At 33.9% G+C, this 20238-nt stretch overlaps 1 protein-coding gene across 1 annotated transcript; it reads right to left on the bottom strand.

Moving 5' to 3' along the window:
* Positions 1-1259: 1259 nt before the first annotated feature.
* On the bottom strand, positions 1260-9878 carry LOC145165523 (ABC transporter B family member 2-like). Its single transcript, XM_079084255.1, has 10 exons — positions 9417-9878; positions 9154-9208; positions 8771-8946; positions 5461-5661; positions 4707-4966; positions 3706-4626; positions 3150-3568; positions 2824-3065; positions 2068-2728; positions 1260-1985 (listed from the first exon to the last, which is right to left on the bottom strand). The coding sequence occupies exons 1-10, from the start codon at positions 9690-9692 to the stop codon at positions 1432-1434; spliced, it is 3765 nt and encodes a 1254-aa protein (XP_078940381.1). The 5' UTR covers positions 9693-9878; the 3' UTR covers positions 1260-1431.
* Between the last annotated feature and the right edge of the window lie 10360 nt (positions 9879-20238).

Raw genomic sequence — 20238 nt, 5'->3', positions numbered from 1 at the left:
AAGTCGGAAAAAATGACTTAATAGGGTAATATAATTCTCACTTTGTACACATTTAGTCCTTAATATTTCTTACACATTTAGTCCTTAATATTTTTTAATGCACAGTAAGTCATTGTTGTTTTTCTACACATTTAGTACTTTTGACCGATTTCTTTAGGTTTTTCTCACAACATCCTATGTGGTACAATCATTAATAAGGTATCTGGAGTTGTTGATGTTTGTGGCCACTGCAGCCTCGGCTGCTTGGTTGCTTAGGTATTGTGGTTTGGCTTAGGTCTTGTGTGTTCTGGACGTCGTAATTTCTTCATAAAATCTCGGATTTTAACTATCTTTATATCCATGTGTTCGTATTTGAGTCCACTACAAAAAAAAATATTAAGGACTAAATGTGTATAAAGTATTTAGGGACAAAGTGATAAATATATTACCGTATTAAGTTAAAAAATATATATATCAATAACTAAATATGCAAAAAAATATTACAGACTAAATGTGTACAAAATGATAAATATATTACCCTATTAAGTCAGTTTTTCCGGCTTACCTGAAGTAGTTGGTCATAAGGACTGAATGTATACAGTTAAACAAGTTGAATGGTAAATATGGACGAAAAAAATTCAGTAACCAAATGTCTATAAATCGAAAAATATACTACTCTTTTAAGTTGTTATCTCTTTAGATTTTAGATATTATAAATTATAATTTTTTAAAACATAAATGGTTACTAATGGAAAAAAAATGTTATGTATAGATATTTTAGTATTTTACCAACTATTGAGTAACTTCCGGTTTTTAGTTTTTGAGTCGTTTAATTATCCTTAGAATGCCTCTCAATTCTCATTTAAGTATAGAGGTTTACATGAAAACTATAAGAATAAAATCAAAATAACAAACTTTTATTCTTAGGAGGCTATTCAGCAAAATTATATTCACGACTTATTTCTTTCATATAACTTTGTCCTTTTATCTATAGTTAGAACTTGAACCAAAACTCTATTGTTCCTTTGTTCTGAACTCTATGATAAGGGATAAGTATAAAGATGTCATAATGCAAATAATAATTTTTTATTTTACTAAGGTCAAGAATTAAGTTACAGTCTTCTCAAATTGATCCCAAACCTTCAAATTGATTGTACCGAAGACTTTTTAGCTTCCAAAACTTTCATTTATTAATTTTCAACTTGTTATACACTTTAGTAAGTATCACATTTGCTTCAAACTGCCCCAATTAAACGAAAAGGCAGCATCTTGTTGGGGCATAATTAAAAGTCCAAATTGTATTTGTAGTAGAACCAAATCCAAAGGACTAAAATCACACCTTAAATCATCATCATCATTATCATCATATAAAGGTGATAAATTAACTATAATCATGTGTAAAACAAGACATAAAAACATCAATCCCCTTAAAACCCCCAATCTTCTCTTTTATTATTTACGGCGATGCTGTTCTTGCTGCTGTAGATTCACAAGCTTCGAATAAGGCCCATTTTCATTCTCAACAAGACTCGAATGTGTTCCTTTCTCCACTATCTTCCCATTCTGAATCACCGATATCTCATCGGCGTTCTTAATCGTCGATAACCGGTGCGCCACCACAACACTCGTTCTGTTCTTCATCAGCCGGTCTAAAGCCTGTTGAACCACCCGCTCCGATTCCACATCAAGAGCACTCGTCGCTTCATCCAGTAACAATATCGCCGGATTCTTCAACACTGCTCTTGCTATGGCTACCCTCTGTTTTTGCCCACCGGAAAGTTGAATCCCTCGCTCGCCGACTTTAGTCAGGTAGCCCTCCGGTAAGGCACTTATGAAATTATGCGCGTTTGAGAGCTTAGCTGCTTCGATCACTTCGCTTTCCGAAGCTCCTTCTTTCCCGTAAAGTATGTTTTCGAAAATCGATGTTGCAAATAACGCCGGTTCTTGCTGGACTAATCCGATGTGTTTTCTCAGAGACTTCAATTTCAGCTTCTTAATGTCCTTTCCTGTTGGATTTCGAGATGATGTTATACAGATGAAAGGCAAGAATTCATGAAAGTTTTATAAACCCTAAAGCGTAAACCCTACCGTCAACCATGATCTTCCCGGAGGTCGGATCGTAGAACCGGAGAATCAAGGACAGAACAGAGCTCTTCCCGGAACCGCTTTGCCCAACCAACGCCATGCTCTTCCCTGCTCGAACTTTGAGATCGAAATCCTTGAAAATCAAAATGTCAGGTCTTGAAGGGTAGCTGAAATTGACGCCTTTGAGCTCGATTGTCCCATCGACTCTTGCGAGTTCTTCTCCTACATCAGTCACGACTTGTGTTCTCCGGTCAAGAACTTCAAACACCGAAGCAACCATCTGGTTTCCCTTCAATAAATCCGGTGCCATTGCTAGCGTTTCGCCCATGGCCAACGCCGTCACAATCAGAATCATGAAAGATTTCATCACCGATTTGAATCCCGATAAACCCTTTTCCATTAAAACAGAACCATACCATAATGCGAGACCATAAGATGAAAAAATAAAGAATTGGGAAACACCGTAGAACAATCCGGCGATCTGCCCACGATTAAACGACTGTTTTGAAGGTCCGACGAGCTCTCTGGAGTAAAGATCGAGCACTTTATTTTCAGAACAGAAAGCTGCAACTGTTCTTATGTTGCTCACAGCCTCTCCAGCAAGCATATTAGCTTTCAAATAAGATTTGTTTAAATCACCACCATACCCTTTCATGAACATTTTCTGAAAGAAAACAAAACACAATCAGAAATTTGAAAACACAACTGAAAACCGATTGGGAGAAAGAGAAAGAGATGAAAAAAAAAAAAAAACCACACCTCGCTTATGTGACCACTGATTATCAAAGGGTACATTGCCATTACAACAAGTGTAAGCCTCCAATTCAAAATGAACGCAATCACAAAGGAAGTCATAATTAACCCAAAGTTCTGTATCAAAATCGTTGATCGATCAACCACCACTGTTCTTAGTAATGTCGCATCACTTTCTAAACGGGAAGCAAGCATTGAGCTTGTGTTATTTGTGTCATCGAACCACCCAATCTCGTTTCTTAAAATAGCTGCAAAAATTCAAGATTATGAATCAATCTACAATCCAAGGTATTTTCAGTTCTTGATGTAAAATGGTGTGTGATTTTATTTACCTGAAAACATTTTTTGGCGAACACGAAGAGTGAGTCTTTCTGCCACGATCCCGAAACATAAATGAGTGATGGCATAAACAGTTATACTTATGCCAGCACCACAACAAAATAGAATGGCAATCTTTTTGACCTCATGTTGTGTGGTTTCCCAATCCATGTAATAAGCCACAAGCGCTTGACTTATCCCGAGAGCAAAAAGAGGCATCGTGGACCCCGATATTAGGGCGCCTATTGTACCCGTTAACCCGTAAATCCAATCTGGTTTGATCATCGCGTACATCCTTTTTGCTGAAATATGAGTCGGCTTCATGTATTCAACCCCTTCAACACCGAGTTTCCCGACTGATTCACGATCTGAATGAAAACTAGCTCCTAGACTCCTCGTAGTTGTCCGTGATAGCTCACGAGAAAACCTAATGCTACAAAAAAAAAAAGAAAAAAAAAAACAAAAAATCAATTTTGGTTAATTTAAGGTTAATGGAGATGGTGGTGCATTCAACGATCTGATATCGGATGACTTGTGTATTAAGTCATTCGATATTATTAAATAGCTAACCTGGAAGGTCTTCCCATGGAGGGAGCACGAGACGGGCCTCCATGCAAGGAAGCAGCTCCTTGAAGCTGCACAAGAGATGAATACGCGCTATTAGGTTGGGCCATGAGTTCCTCATGGCTTCCGGTTTCCACAATCTTCCCATTTTGAACCACGGCTATCGTATCTGCGTTTCTAATGGTGGAAAGCCGATGGGCGACCACAACGGTTGTCCGTCCCACCATCACACGATCGAGCGCCTCTTGCACGCTCTTTTCAGACTCAGTGTCAAGAGCGCTGGTCGCTTCATCTAACAAAAGGATCGAAGGGTTCTTCACAATTGCACGTGAAATCGCAATCCGTTGTTTTTGTCCCCCGGACAATTGAATCCCGCGTTCGCCCACTTGCGTCTCGAATCTCTCCGGAAGATTGTTAATAAACGTGATTGCTTCAGATAATTTTGCAGCGTGTGTAATCTCTTCATAAGTAGCCGAATCCTTTCCGTATAATATATTTTCTCTTATGGTTGTGGCGAACAGAGCGGGCTCTTGGTTCACAAGCCCGATCTGATGCCTCAACCATTTGATGTCAAGCTCACAGACATCATGCCCGTCTAACAAGACTCGACCCGAGAGCGGCTCATAGAACCGTTCTATCAACGATATCACCGTGCTCTTTCCCGAACCGCTTCCGCCAACGAGTGCCACGATCTTTCCGGAAGGAATATCGAGACGAAGCTTGTCAAAGATCATAACATCCGGTCTTGAAGGGTAACTAAACTGTACGTCATCAAACCTTATGTGTCCATCTAACTTAGCCAATGTCCGGCCCGTGTTTGAACTCGTTTTTGTCACCGTTGTCCTCTCGATCATTTCAAAAATTGGGTACGCTGCTGATTTCGCCCTGATGAATGCACTAATGTCTGGTGCAGCCTGACCGAGTGACCTACACAAATCGGTACAATGAAATCAGTATCAGTATGAATATCAATATCAGTATCAGCCTATGAGTGAATGTGGACTTACAGGCCGGCGATAACGACATTGAGCATGGTGGTGAAGGAATCGCCACCATTGGCGATGTTTTTGTGGACCACGATACTCGTGTACCAGACGAGCAAGGCCCAAGAGAGGAAGAGGACGAAATGCAAGGTGCCAAGTCCTAGGCCTTTGGCGAGACCGGCTTTCCTGCCATATTTGTAAGTGTTTGAAAGGGCATCGATGTATGAATTTACTGCCTTTTCTTCACCGGAAAATGCTTGCACTGTTCTTACATTTCCGATTACCTGAAATTAATTTATAAGTCATACTTAATTAGGAGTTTATGGTACTATTAAATTCTACAATACATACAATTTAAAAATTAGTAAAATTAATTATATAATGAAACTGTGGACCAAGTGTTGTTAAAATCTTCTGGACCCTAAACAAACTATATGACGATAAAAGCAGATAGTTGGTGTTGTGACGAGTATATTTCACCTAATGGATTAATCAAATCAAATGTGACTTTTTGTTAACTTTTTTATTCATTTAATTATAGAACATGGGCTGAATTGAAATATCATCACTAACACCGTTAATACAATCTAACAGAACAGTATACATCATCGCATTTATAATCAAATTAATTGCATCTGTTAATATATTTATTTGGGATAAAAGGAAGAGAAATGCAATTTGACAAAAAGAACAATAACCCGATTAAAATGAGACAAAAAGCAAAGCAGTATACGAAAGTATATAAATGAGTGTGAAAGAGAAAGATAGAAAGAGAGACCTCTTCAGCAATTTCACCAGCTTTGACGTATGATTTCCGGACTCTTGCAATAAGTCCAGTTGCCACGTAAGCATAGACACCACCAGCAATTGCAATCGCAGGTACAATTGACAAAGTCACCAGACTTATCTGCCACACCCTAACGAACCCTATTATGAATCCTGATAGAAATCTGCTGATGTAGTGCATGAAGTTCCCCACCTAGTTTGTAACAAACCAAATTCTTGATTATTTAATTTACTTCATTAAAATTATATTTAACACATTCTGTATTTTATTTTTTGGTATAAAGTGGTTTATAATTGGATATAGTACAATATGTGAACACACATCCAATAATCAACAATATAATTGTCAGACAAGATAATGAAACAGTTGTCGTGTTGTTTGCTCTTAAATACTCTACATGATCCCAACGCTCGTCTAACAAAATAGTTGAATCATTATCCTATACACGGCACTTGTGATTAGTTTGTCAAAAATAGTAGGCAAATTAGATAAAAACTAATATATTTTTGGCTGCTTTTAAATTTAATCATTATATTTCAGTATTTTCAATTTATACACCCAATTTTAATAAAAAAAAATTAGGCCAAATTCGTGATAATTAATGTAGTTCGGTTTAAGCATTGAAAAATGTTTTTTAAAAGAAAAATCCTGGTGAGTTTTTTTTTTCTTCTAAAAAAAAGCTATCGTTTCAGGTTCCGATAATGAATGTAAAATACAATCGGAAGAATATTTTCACTTGTTAATTCATAACTATTTTAGAAAAAAATGGTTAAACAGAACAAATACCGAATAATAGTGTTTTTAATAAAATTCGAAGTTTTTATATGGTGTTTAAAAAAAACAAAACAAACTCTATGGAGTTTAACACAAACGATACTATTGGGATGGTAAAACTAAAATAAAAACAAAAAACAATAATTTTTTTTTATGGAATTTGTTCTTGTTTTTTTTTCTACGTTGACCCCTTTGAGCTAAATGTTTGTCAAAGTTTTAAATTGATGACAATAATTTTTTTTGTCAAAGTTTAATGGGTTTAATGAATTTTTTGACACTAAATATTCACTAAAACCACTAAATTTTAACCAAAATTTATATTGCAAGCACTTTAACAATTAGATACCCACTTAGTAAATATCCATCGGGTTTTCGATTATAACCACATATATATCAGGTATTGCTTTTATTACCTAAAACCCGATAACAATCACATTTAAAAAATGATTTGGATTTTGTAATATTTTTAATTTCCAATGACATCAACAAGGTTAATCTTATAACAAATGTTAGTTACATATAAGAGAAATTAAATATTCTCTTACTTTTGTTTATATTTTTCTTCCTACCTATTTAAAATGATGATAAGTGTATAAATTTAACATCTCAATCAAATTTAAATTAAATTTAATGATATTTGTCAACATCTAAAATAGGTAAGAAGACATTAGAAACAAAAAATAGAAGGACATTTAATTTCTACATGTATACTCATTCCTTTATAAGGTTTATAATATTAAAAATTTATGATAAATTAATCAAGATAATAACATAATTAAATATTAAAAACAAATTTTCAAAAATAAAAGTAAATAGTAAGTACATAGCAAACTTTGTATTTATAAGATGCATCGCGTATATTATTAGAGTATAATTTCAAATTCTATATATTAATAATAAAAGTATAAATATTATAAAAACGTAAATGGTAAGGCGATAGATAAATTAAATGGGGATCCGAGTATGAGATAATTGGCGGGTATAAAGATAATACCATAACTATTACAAACCCGTAATTATTTTTAGAAAAAATCTTATACCCAATCTTATAACCATTACGGCATTACCAAGCTCAAAAGTTTCTGGCTGAGTTTTTTAATCGGGTCAAATATATTTATCATCCCAAAGTAACCTGGTTAAACTAAAAAATGACCAAAATAGTTTTTATGCATTTTGTCCAAAATAATATTAAATTACATGAGAAAATGAACTTTCCTTGGGATTTGTACCACTCTTATCGAGTTTTTGTGATCTTGTAAAATGACAAATGTGTCCTTATCGAATAAAATCGGGATACGAGAAAACAAATGGAAGTACTTTGGGTATTTTATTTTGATAAAAAAGTAAGAGTTGGTCTTGTGGGAACGGGGAAGAAGAGAACATAATAAGTGCAATGCATGGGCGTTAGAGGATTTCGTACTCCCCAGCCTGCCCAACAAGATTACAAACTCATTAATTATAAACCGCCCCCCAATAAATGTGGCATTTATATATCACCCCCCAGAATTCAGTTGAACACAATTAACACCGCCTCTCACACTCTCACTCTATGATTTATTTCTTTAATTCTTTTCAATAATCTTTTAAAAAAAATCCATAATTACCGTTTTAGTACAAAAGAGGCCAATTTCTTTTACCATTCTAGTGAATTAAAGAAAAGAACATTCATTTAAGTTTAGATAATACAATGATAATAAATATAAGTTGTAAAAAAAGTCATAATAGCATTAGAAATAATAATATATAGCGTCATATATGGTTAAGGTGTTTTACATATTTATGGTAGGATAGAAAGAAAGTAGATTAAATGCACTGATTAAAAAATGAACGTGCCATTTAAGATAATATTGATATATTTGTGAATGTACAGAGTCCCACTTTAATGTATAGATTTATGAGAAAATGAAAGCAAAATGGGTGGTTGAATATTAATTAGCACACCTACTCACTAACAAATTTATTGTTATAGCCAATGTTACTATCATTTTAAAGAATTTTAAAACAAATTATATATATATATATATATATATATATATATATATATATATATATATATATAACTCGTTGACCTTGCATACAACCAAAAAATTGTCAGACAAAATCGTATAAATATTTATTTTCAAGTTACATGTTTGTTCATTAACAGTGGGTACAAGGTAAAGAATGCATTAGGAAAGTTGATTCTGATTTATATATATTTTTCTAAATATTAACTTTTCAGGCATAATTTATAATACATTTATATAAGAGAAATTAAATATCTATATAATCATTAGTCAGAAATATTCATTTTTCAAGTTATCTGGTCTATCCATTAACTGTGGGTACAAGGTATTTAGGAAAACTGATTGTGGTTTATCAACGTTCTAGTTTCCGTCTTTTCAGAAATAATAAAGATTGGTATGCGATAGATTTTTATTAGATTATACATCAAATCACATGTCTAATATTAATATCAACACAGTTTTTTTTTTTGGTGAAGAAAAAAAGATAAATTAAGATTAGAATTGGGTAAATTAATTTGTACCTTCTCAGAAATAGCGTCTTGAACAACAATAATATCACTAGTAATTGCAGAAATGACTTCGCCTGTTGAAGCTTCTGTGTCAAAAAGACTTATATCTTGACTTAACATCGATTTCAAATACGCCATTCTCATTTTTGCTGCTTGTCTTTCTCCGCTATGCATCCAACAAGCCACCTCTTCACACATAAAAACATACTTACTATATATGTTAAGATCAATAAATAATTATTAATTACTAATATTAAATAATTGAATTGCTCCTATGATTAGAAAATCTAATCATGAACTGATCAGTTCTATCAAATCTCAAGCGACTTTTTACGTTTTTTTTTCATCAAAATTGATCAAGAAAAATAAAATATATACAATGGATAGAAACTTACCGGTCCAAGAAGAAAAGAGTATTACCACACTAAGATACACAAAATCCAACGAATACTGCCACAAAATTAAAAAATGAACAAAAAGTGATCATCATTTTCATAGAATTTATTTTCACCAACAAAAATTCTTTATAAATTAAGATATCAAGAAACCCCATCAATAAACAAAATATATATATATATATATATATATATATATATATATATATATATATATATATATATATATATATATATATATATATATATATAAGAAATTCCACCTTTGCAACTTTATGAGAAGCTTCTTTGGGAAATAGATAAGCAAGTCCGATGATGTTGATCAACTTGCCGAAAAATATGAAGAAAACAGGCACCGATGCACCGTGAATGCATGCTCCGAGGGACCCAAAAAACATAAGGAAGTAATCATAAGAATCGGCAAATGCAAACAGTTTTAGCATTGGAACTGTTTTGGGTTTTAGGGTTTCACGTTTCTTGTCATCTTTGGTGTCAACGCCACCGCCGTCCACGGAGAGTGTACTGGGATTGCTGCTCATTTTGGTTAAAAGAACAAGTTGAGAAGAGGGTTAATGAAGGGGAATATTGGTGGTGGTGGTGGTGGTGGTGGCGGTGGGGCTACATAAGGTTGAGAAAAATTGGTTCGGTGGTTTAAGGGTATTTAATGCAAAGCAAAAGTAAACCAGCCAGAGTGTGTTGACTCATGACATCGGGTATTTATGAAATCATCATGTATGAGTAGAGAAAATATAGGTCACAAATGTAAGTAATTTAATGCATAAATTTTTTTCCACTATATTATTTAAATCCAAATGATATTCAATTTTCCAATGTGGATATTAATTCAATAAGTTTAATTCTAACTCCAAACAACTAACAAATATTTTTGAAACGGTCAATTTTTTGTATTAATAGAAGAATAAACTGAGATACAACACAAATGACTATATATTGAAATAATTTGAGAAAACAACAGTTGACTATGATTCAAACTAGCTTGCAAAAAGTAAAAGATATATATTAAACGTCCTTTGAGCTTTGCCAAAACTACTAAATGAAATATGATTTGATGATTACTGAATTAGATATGCAAATTGAAATTGTTGATCTTCATAATGAATATAAATCCGAATAAGCAACATGGGATATCTACCCCTACACCCCCTTGACCTTCCCCAACTTAAGTATATTAGCTTGGTAAGGGTCTAATAAAACATGTAGAAAAAGTTGCAGAGATTGATCAATGTATGGACGGGGTGGCGACAAAGGACGAAATCGAGTATAGTTGTATATGGTTATTTTATAAAGACTTGGGAGATACTGAAAATTTTGAATCAGTGGACTTAGCTCAAAAGACCAAAATTCGATGGAGAATGAAAGGGGGATAGATCGCGGTTTTTTATGGGACGTTGAATCGTAGATGTCGTCAAATAGCTATTCGGGGAGTTATGGTTGATGGAGAGTGGCTCACGAATCCGTGTGATGTTAAAATGAGTTCACAACAAGAAATAAGTCCTTTAGGGACGACAGCTTTAGCGACGACTATGGGCTTTAGCGGCGACGGCGACATTAGATAACGTCGTCGCTAAAAGGCTTCCTCCGTCGTTAAAGATGTCGTCGTTAAAGGACTTCCACCGTCGATCCTCTCCTGCCACACGCCTTTTAATCGGGACCGTAGGCTGCTAAAGTGATCCATCGGTTAGGGTTTCATCTGGTAGGAAGCAATAGCGGCGACGTCAATTGCGACGACATGTCGCCGCTATTGATAGTGATCCGCGTGAATGTCATCGTGACCCTTCAATTGTTTTTAGATCGGACGACTACTAGGCACCAGAGAATGGCACATGTTTTTCCCTCCAACTTGTCGCCGCAATTGCTAAAGGCGTTGCCGCTAAAGGGACCGACCTTTTGACTACCCCTTCGTCCCAGACGACTCAGTTTTCTGGCTACCACCACTCCTCTCGCAAATTCCGGCGACCATCGTGTTCTGGTGCGTTTTTCCGTCAATTTCCGGCGTACTTCACCAACACAAACCACCACTCCTTCTATGCTTTCATTTTCCGTCAACTTCTAGCAGATTCCGGCAATATCCAGCCATTTCCGGCGAATTCTGAGTTCTCCGGCGAGATTAAAACTCTGGTAAGGTGTGTTTTGCTCTTCTCTTTTATATTTCTCTTGTTTTCTGACCTATATTTAACCTTAATTTCATTTTTTTGTGATTTTAAGTGAACTTTGTGGTGCTCTCACAATTTTCCGGCGGCTAGAAGATTTTTCCGACGACTTTCCTTTTCTGGCAAACCAGGTTCTACTTCTTTTTTCTTTCTGTTGATAATATATTTGAAATGTATATATTCTGGTATGTGAAATTTGAATATTTTGATATGTGAAATTAGATGAAATATATGAATGTATATGTAAAATGTATATATTCAAATATGTATGTGTGAATATGTATGATAAAAATGTATATGCATGTGTATGTATGAAAAAATGTATATGTATGTGTATGTATAAGTGTATTTTTATGTGAAATATATGTGTATGTGCATATATATATGAAAAAATGTATGTGAAAAAATATATGTATATGAATTGTAGGCATTTTTATGTGAAAATACATGTCGTGGACATAGGTGGATTTAAGGTGTAGTATAGGAGTATGTTAGATTTGTCATTCCAAAAAAAATATATGAATTGTGGGCATTTTTATGTGAAAAATTTATATGAAAATATATGTGAAAATATAGGTATTTATATGAAATGTATGAAAAATGTATGTGAAAATATAGGCATTTTTATATGAATGCTTTTCTTCAAAACCCGACATTTGTGATGGCCATTGGAAATATTATTCACTCGTTTAAAAACCAAGTCAACGACGATGAAAACAACGATGGGGGGGACGATAGGGAAGACGAAGACACATAGTATTTCTTGTTTTATGATATGGAAGATGTTATTTTGGATTTTTTAGATAGTTTATGGATAAGGATGGCAAAATCCCCCATACCCGATGGGGAACCCGAAACCCGCACCCGTTTTGACTGGGGAATCCCCAAGTGGACTGGGGATAGAGAATCCCCGAATAAAAAAGAGTCCGTGGGGATAGGGATGGGGATACCCTTAATCCCCGACCCTAGACCCGCCCCCGATATATATTAATATATAAAAATAATACATAACATATATTTATTGTACAATTTACAGTACATAATACTTGATCCAAGTAATCTAACTCATGAGTAATTACTTGGTTGAAATTACACATTTTCTTTTTCTTTTATCTAATTTAAACTCGTGTATAACTTTTTTTTCTATTTAGTTTATCTACTTTATCTCAAATATCACTCTGATAATTTTTTTTTCTAGTTCATTTTTATGTTACTTATTTAAATTTGGTAGAAAATTTGTTTGTATTTTTATGCAATCTATGAATATTTTTATATTTTGTAAAATCTTTAAACTTATGTTGGTAAAATTGTAATTTAGAGTTTTCCTTTACGTAGAACTTTTCATATTAAATAAGGAAATAAAATCCCCGATTCCTCGTTGGGGATCCCCAGTCCCCGTTGGGGGTAGGGATGAGAATGAGAATTTGGGGATGGGGATGAGGATTGGGGTCCCCTGTATTCCCCGCCCCCGTTGCCATCTCTATTTATGGATGATATATTAGATGTTTGTTTGACATTTATTAGATACTTTATGGAATATGGTATGTTTGATGTTTTTATATAATGTGATATGTATTTATTTATGTATTTTTATCAAAACTGCATTTTATTATATATATATATATATATATATATATATATATATATATATATATATATATATATATATATATAAACTAATATTATAAAAAATATGTTTTTTCTCCAAAAAAAAATTAAAAAATGAACATTAGCAACGACGCCTTTAGGGACGACTAGGACCAATTGCGACGACCTATACCTCCGGAGAGGTTTGCCGGAATATTAATAGAGACGACGTTATTTGCGACGACATTCGTGTATTAGGGACGACAGGTATTAGAGATGACGGTATTTGCGACGACAAGTGGCTATTAGCTACGAAGCAATTGCGGCGATCCTTTAGTGACGGCATATCGTCACTAAATGTATTAGCGACGATAATCGGAATCAATTGCGACGATTTTCGTCGCCGCTAAAGGTTAGGTTTTTTGTTGTGGTTCTTATCGGGGTTTTTTTTCGTAAAAATTTAGTGAGATTGACTATAATCAACACATTTCGATCCTATGGTGAGATTAAAATATAACACCCGATAATTAGATTTTTTAGTTAATTAAAAAAATTAATAAACAAATAAGTTAGAACCCATTTTTTATAAAGATGAATCATAATAACAGTTTAAGTGATATTTAGAGAAGTTAAAGATCAAAAGTATGACATTTTAAAGACAATGACTAAAAGTGTCAAAATAGCGAAATTTTGTTTGTCCAAAGGTTTGAGTCATTCTGTCAACACTTGGATCATATGAGTATATGAATCGTTGAATCGGACTGGACCGGAAAAAATAGGGATCACATCCAGACCGAACCGAAAATACATGTAATTGGGCCGGTTTTCAATTTTAATTTTTTTTAACCAGAATCGGTTTCGGGTTTGTACCGGACTGTACCCAGAATATGTGTTTTTACCCGGACTGGACCGGAATTCGATGTTTGAGTTGTTGAAGAGGGCTTTCAACTTAAAAGATGCCTTTTTCGAATATGAAGTTAAAGGTAAAAATATTTTTTTCAAATTAATTTGTTGTTTTTTATAAATAAAAGTTTTTTTGATAAAAAAAATGCAATTTTTTTTTATAAAATGTGTAGTTTTTGTTAGTTAAGTGCAATTTTTTTATAAAACATGCATTTTTTTATAAAAATTGCTGTTTTTTTTTTTATAAAACGTGCATAATTTTTTTAGAAAAAATGTAGTTTTTTTTATGTGTTTCAAATGTTAATAACATTGTATTTTATTTGTAGACACTTCATTTACACGTGATCTAAATAGACACTTTATTGATTGTCGTATTCTGTAGTAATTATTAAAAAATGTAAATAAGAACTATTGTTTTTTAAATAGGTGCAAATTTAAAATTCAAGGAAACTTTTATTTTGTAGTAGATATGATTATGAAGGTCATTATTAGTTTTTATTAGCAAAACAATTTACGAGCTAGTTACTAATTCGTTGTATTTTGGTGTATTGTTGGGTAAAAGATACCCAACAAATTGAATATATGAATCATATGGTCCATTAATATGAATATTGGATTGTGTTGGGTGAATCATTTTAGTTATTATTAAGCTCTTTTGAAAATTAAGATCATAAGTAATATATAAGGATAAACATCGGAATTGGGTACCCGTTTTTGGAACCGGAATGGCCTCGGAACTACCTTTTCTGGAACTAGAACCGCCATAGGTGGTTCTGGTTCTCATTTTCTCGGAACCGCTACCCGTTGCGTATCCACTGGAACTGGTTTATATATATATATATATATATATATATATATATATATATATATATATATATATATATATATATATATATATATATATTTCATATGAATATGTGTACGTTATTTAGACTGGTTTAGAAAACATTGGTCCGATTTTGTCCTTCTTCGGTCCGAATTGATTCGATTTTGACCGAACTAACTTGCGGTTTTATCAAACAAAAGTTAACAAAGTTGATGTAACCGGGTTACCCGCTCCTGGAACTGGAACCGTCGGTTCCGGGATTGGTTCGAAAAATTTAAGAACTGTCTATATCGGTTCCGGTGCTAACTTTCTAGGATCCACCGGTTCCGGTTCTGGTTCCAGTTCTCACCAAATGAGGCGGGTACCCATTAATTACTCATGTAAATGGGTATCAAATGAGATTCATAGACTTGTTAGGCCCCTTAGAGTCATTTGGGTGAGTTATGAAAGGTTTAGGTGCACACAAACCAATGTATAACACTTAGAAATGAAGTTTAGGACATTGTTTTGGAATGTACATGGGTCATGTTATTTTGACACAGGTCGTGTTGAGTGTTCTATGAAGAAGTCATTGGTCATCCTTAAAACACTCATTATTTTTTCATCCGAACTCGAAATCGCGCAAGGTTTTCACTTACGTTCATGTTTTAACATAAAGAATATATTAAAATAATAAAATTTAATATTTGGGATTACTATTTTAATAATCGACTTAATGAATCACTTAATACAGTGTTGATGCACCTTTTGATGCGATTAGGTGGTACATGAGTTACTACATCATTATTGAGAAATAAGTGGTTTGTTAAAAGCCTTTTACATACCTTGAAAGTGAAGAATGATAGATTTGGACTAACGTGAGTTATCAGGAACACACATCCATTACCTTACTTTGAATTTTATTATGATTTTCCTAAACGATACTGGTTGCTACATGATAGGTGCATTTTATGCACCTATTTTACATGTTTATTTCCGTCCTTTCATAACATTCTACTTCATAATTCTTGCATTTAGTTAATTATTTGGGCAATTGCTATGACATCCCCAAATTCACGGTCATTTAAAAAAATATTATTTGTGCTTATTTGAAAATCAGAGTATTCTTTTTAAAGAATAATATTGCGGAATTTGTGTCACAACTGGCATTTTGGGCTAGGAAATTATGTCCATATGTAATCGGCTTTTGATGTATCTTGTAACTCCAAGTTTGATGTTATACATATTACTCATTAAAAAACAAAAATTCGAATCAAAACTCACTCATGAAGCCCTAAACCTAATTCAGTGCACTGTATTCACTCAACTTTGGGTCTGTAACCCTAACTTCCCGGTTCAAACCTATAGTTGGACCTGGACTCCCTTTATTGGGCCTAATGGCCTAGTAACCCATCAATTTGATTCTTTTGGGTCAAGAATCCTCATTTGGGCCCTAGATTGGACCCACATTCATTAAACTGTAGTGTTTTGGGCCATAAGACTCTTCATGGGCCTTATTGGGCCGAAAATCACTCACCTTGTCTTTATGGGCCTATTTGGGCCGAAAACCACTCATTTAATTAAAATGGGCCGAAAACCCATATCTTTTCTCTTTTTGGGCCGTAAACACATGTGGGCATGGTCCAATGCAATATCAAGTCCAAAGTCCATGTTTTTCTTTCTTTCCTTTTCATTCTCGGTTATATATATATATATATATATATATATATATATATATATATATATATATATAAAATAAATAAATAAATAAATAAATAAATGAGGGGCAAAGGTATACTTGATACCTCACTATTATATGTAGAGTATCCATGCAAATTACACTCCAAATATCTAGGCTAGATGGTAATTAACCATTAAGTAATAACTCTAAACTCTTTCCCTCTCCTCTCTTCTTATTCTCGGCCAAAGGAACTCCCACCACCACCTTCATTTCCACTTCCAAATCACTAAAAAAATCCTCTCTAAAACTCCAAGAAAAATCCCATCCTTCCTCTTCAAAATTCGTGTGTGCTTGTGTGTGTGTTCAAGAAGTTGTCATCAAAGTTCATCGTTTTTGGTAAGCTACTTCCATTCAAGAAGTTTAATTTTATTTTTATGTTAAACTTATCACTCATAAACACTCCATTTCGTGACTCTTGCTTCTTAGAACTCCTTAAGTTCGAAGATCTCATCAAGGGAACTTGCTAGACCGAAAACATCTTCTTTTTCTCTTCAAAACCGATCCAACACCCAAAGTGAGTTCAAACCCCCTTGTTTTCGGTTTTTACTATGTTTTGGGGGAGGATACAAGTTGCTTTTGTGTTAGGTCTATGTGTTTATGCATGCATATGTGTGTTTCCATATTATATGTTGTGATTATGTTATAAAAACATGTTAAACCTTCACCATACTCGAAATATCTACTAAACTTGGTGATGTTTGTAAACTAAACCACCTTATGTGACTTACTATGACGTTGAAAGGATTAAACATGCTAAGGATGTTTGAAAACTAAATAAAACTATATAAGGGGCCATTTTTGACAAATAAACAAAAAGTGAGGTTTTTATGTTAACTCACGGTTTTGAGAGGACCAAAAGAGTCATTTTTAAAATAAAAATGGATCTTTATGATATTCACGGTTTTAAAGGGGCCAAAAGTGTTAATTTTCACAAAATGGGCTTCTATTTGGGCCTTCACGGTTTTAATGGGCTAAATTTGTCAATTTTCACAAAATGGGCTTCTATTTGGGCCTTTACGGTTTAATGGGCTAAATTTGTCAATTTTCACAAAAATGGGTCTTATTTAGAAATTCACGGTTTCATGGGCCTAAAAGGTAATTATTGACTTTTTATGGATTAAATTGTCATTTTAAACAAACATGGGCCCAAAATGTAAATTTTCTGTTAAATGGGCTGAAAATGTCATTTCTATTAAATTTGGGCCAAAAATGTTATTTCTATCAAAGGTGGTGGGCTGAAAATGTCATTTTATTCAAAATGAGCCCTTAAATGTAAACTTTCGGTCTTAATGGGCCTAAAGTGTCATTTTTACCAAAAATTGTGCCTTAATTGTAAACTTTCGGCTTAATGGGCCAAGAATGTCATTTTTGACAAAAAGTGGCCCTTTTATGTCATTTTGGTAAATAATTGAGCTAAAACAAGCAATATAATAACAAACGGGCTAATTACGTCATTTTCACTTTTATTGGGTCTTGTCTACCCATTTTCATGTTATTGGGCCTTTTGATGGGTTTTACACAAAATAACATCCTACGTGCTCATGCAAACCCTAAAGTTTGGATCTAGGCTTTCTATTGAACATGCAATTCATCCAAGACTTTCAAACCCTAGATCTAGTGTATATGATTCGAAATTGACATTACAAAACAGATCTAGATGATTACCTCTTCTTCAAAGCTTGAATCTTCTTGTCCTTGGAGCTTAGAGTCACAAATGTCACTCCTCTAATGGCTTACAAACACCACAAGCAAGAGGATGATCTTGGAGAGAGGTTGGAAGCTCTTGAAGTCGGCTCGGGTACTCTTAGAAGTAGGGTTAGCCGATTTCTGAAGTCTAAGGGTTCTATTTATACTTGTGCTGTTAGGGTTTCAGTCAAAACCCTAATTGGATAGCTTAGGCCTTAAGCAGTCCAAAGAACCTTCCAGAATAAAGGCCTTGGACGAAATTAGATGGGCTCCCACTTTAATTTTCGTCCATCCCATTAAATCCAAAAAGGATTTTCAGCCCAAATCAACTATCACACAATTGACAGTTCCAGTCCCTTTATTTAATTAATCTCATTTAGCCACAAAATTAATTCTTAATTAATTCTTGTCTAATATTAATTAACTATATGATTTCTCCTTTAATATATTATTCATATAACATATTAATAAATCATAATAACCTCTTTATTCATAAATCATCCTATCATGTTGCTTTGGTGAAGGCAACCCAAAAGGACCATGCACAACCGGGTCAAATACTTACCAAATATAGTTACGGGCTTAGACACTAATCCAACACCTTCATGGTCCATTTACATGCTTATTGGGCCTGACACATTCATTACATGTTTATTGGGCCTGACACATTCATTACATGTTTATTGGGCCTTAGTGACCCATTTACATGCTCGATAGGTCCTGTATACTCCTTACATGTTTATTGGGCCTTGTTAACCCATTTACATGCTCGACGAACCTTGTATACACATTTCATGCTTATTGGGCCTCATTCATTCATGTACATACACATTGGGCTTTGTAACCTGAATACATACAAGGAAACGTTATTTAAAACATAAAATAGTGTGTTACAATATTCGCGTAAACATAATTAAGGTTCTTGTGAGATGTTCTTTCATTCGTACCTACCTAGTGTACAACCTTAAGTCCTGTAGTTATAACCAGAGTCCCCTGGAGTGGGAGCGAGAGTTTATGTATAGATCTATACGAGGTTGACAGCCCCACACCTGAGCTGTTCGCTACAGTTAGAGTAGGCCAGTCTAGGGTGACAAACGTCTTACCTTAAACAAGTCAACGCCTGAAAAACGTCACGACAGGCATATCAGTCATATCAAGCATGGTTATAACGACTCACATAGAGATTAACTCCACTGTAAAATTTACGGAATACATATATGTTTCTGCAGTTACTAAACTATACAGACATCATTTTACAGTCTTAGGGCTTTAAGTCCACAACACTTTTACAAGCAGAAAATATCGGATTTTTCTGGGAAACTTACATTATACATTACCTTCTACTTACAACAGAAAATATAGGATTTGCTGTAATACTCTCTTTATACATTTTCAAAACATAAACACACATACTTTAATACAAGATTTGACACAAAGCTTCCAAACCATTTTTACAGAACATGTCGGATTTTTTGGCGTTTACAAAGTGATGCAGAACTTTCATACAAACATGCTTATGAACTCACCAACATTATATATGTTGATGTTTTCAAAATAACTTGTATTCTCAGGAAATCGTTAAGCGGGTTGGTCATCAAGAACACATGGATTTTGTTATATTTTGTTATCATCATGCACTTATTATTTGGAGTGTAATTTGTAATCCAACACACTTATCTAAACATTGATGGTTGTATTATTGTATGTGTGATGATGATGTTGTCTTGATTCATGTATTTACACTGTGATGATATTACAAGATGAAGTCACCCAACCTCTGGACGTTTCCGCCGTTCTGGTTCGGGGGTGTGACAGATTGGTATAAGAGCAATGTTTATAGTGAACTGACATATCTAATCATACAAGATATGCAACTATAAATACATTGGGACTAAAATACTCTGAACAAAATAAAATACATACCTATGTGTGCATTATTACAATAAGAAGAACTAAATGTCTTTGGAGGAATTTGACATCGCGGTTAAACCGAGGCAGTTATGTAGTCATATTGGGGGTAAATATAGCCTGTTCAACTATATTTATTCAAAATACGACCAACATGTGTCGGGGAGTGATCGTGATGGGCAATGAATCTAGAAACTTACCAATCTCGTATACAAAAAGTTTTTGAGAAACTCAAACATAAACAATTAAAATACTATAGGAGTATTCTTACATGCTATCCATTT

Source organism: Lactuca virosa, chromosome 3 (genome assembly GCF_052849685.1).
Source record: "Lactuca virosa cultivar CGN04683 chromosome 3, Lactuca_virosa_CGN04683_v6, whole genome shotgun sequence".
In the NCBI taxonomy this organism is placed as follows: Eukaryota; Viridiplantae; Streptophyta; class Magnoliopsida; order Asterales; family Asteraceae; genus Lactuca; species Lactuca virosa.
Note: the sequence above shows the minus strand (reverse complement) of the source record. Positions and strands in the feature narration are given on the sequence as shown.

Excerpts from the sequence above, each read along its gene's own strand:
- LOC145165523 (XM_079084255.1), bottom strand. The coding sequence starts at position 9,692 with ATGAGCAGCAATCCCAGTACACTCTCCGTGGACGGCGGTGGCGTTGAC. Across the intron at positions 4,967-5,460 it reads CTGGTGAAATTGCTGAAGAG|GTAATCGGAAATGTAAGAAC; the intron begins GTCTCTCTTTCT and ends AATTAATTTCAG. Across the intron at positions 3,569-3,705 it reads TCCATGGGAAGACCTTCCAG|CATTAGGTTTTCTCGTGAGC; the intron begins GTTAGCTATTTA and ends TTTTTTTTGTAG.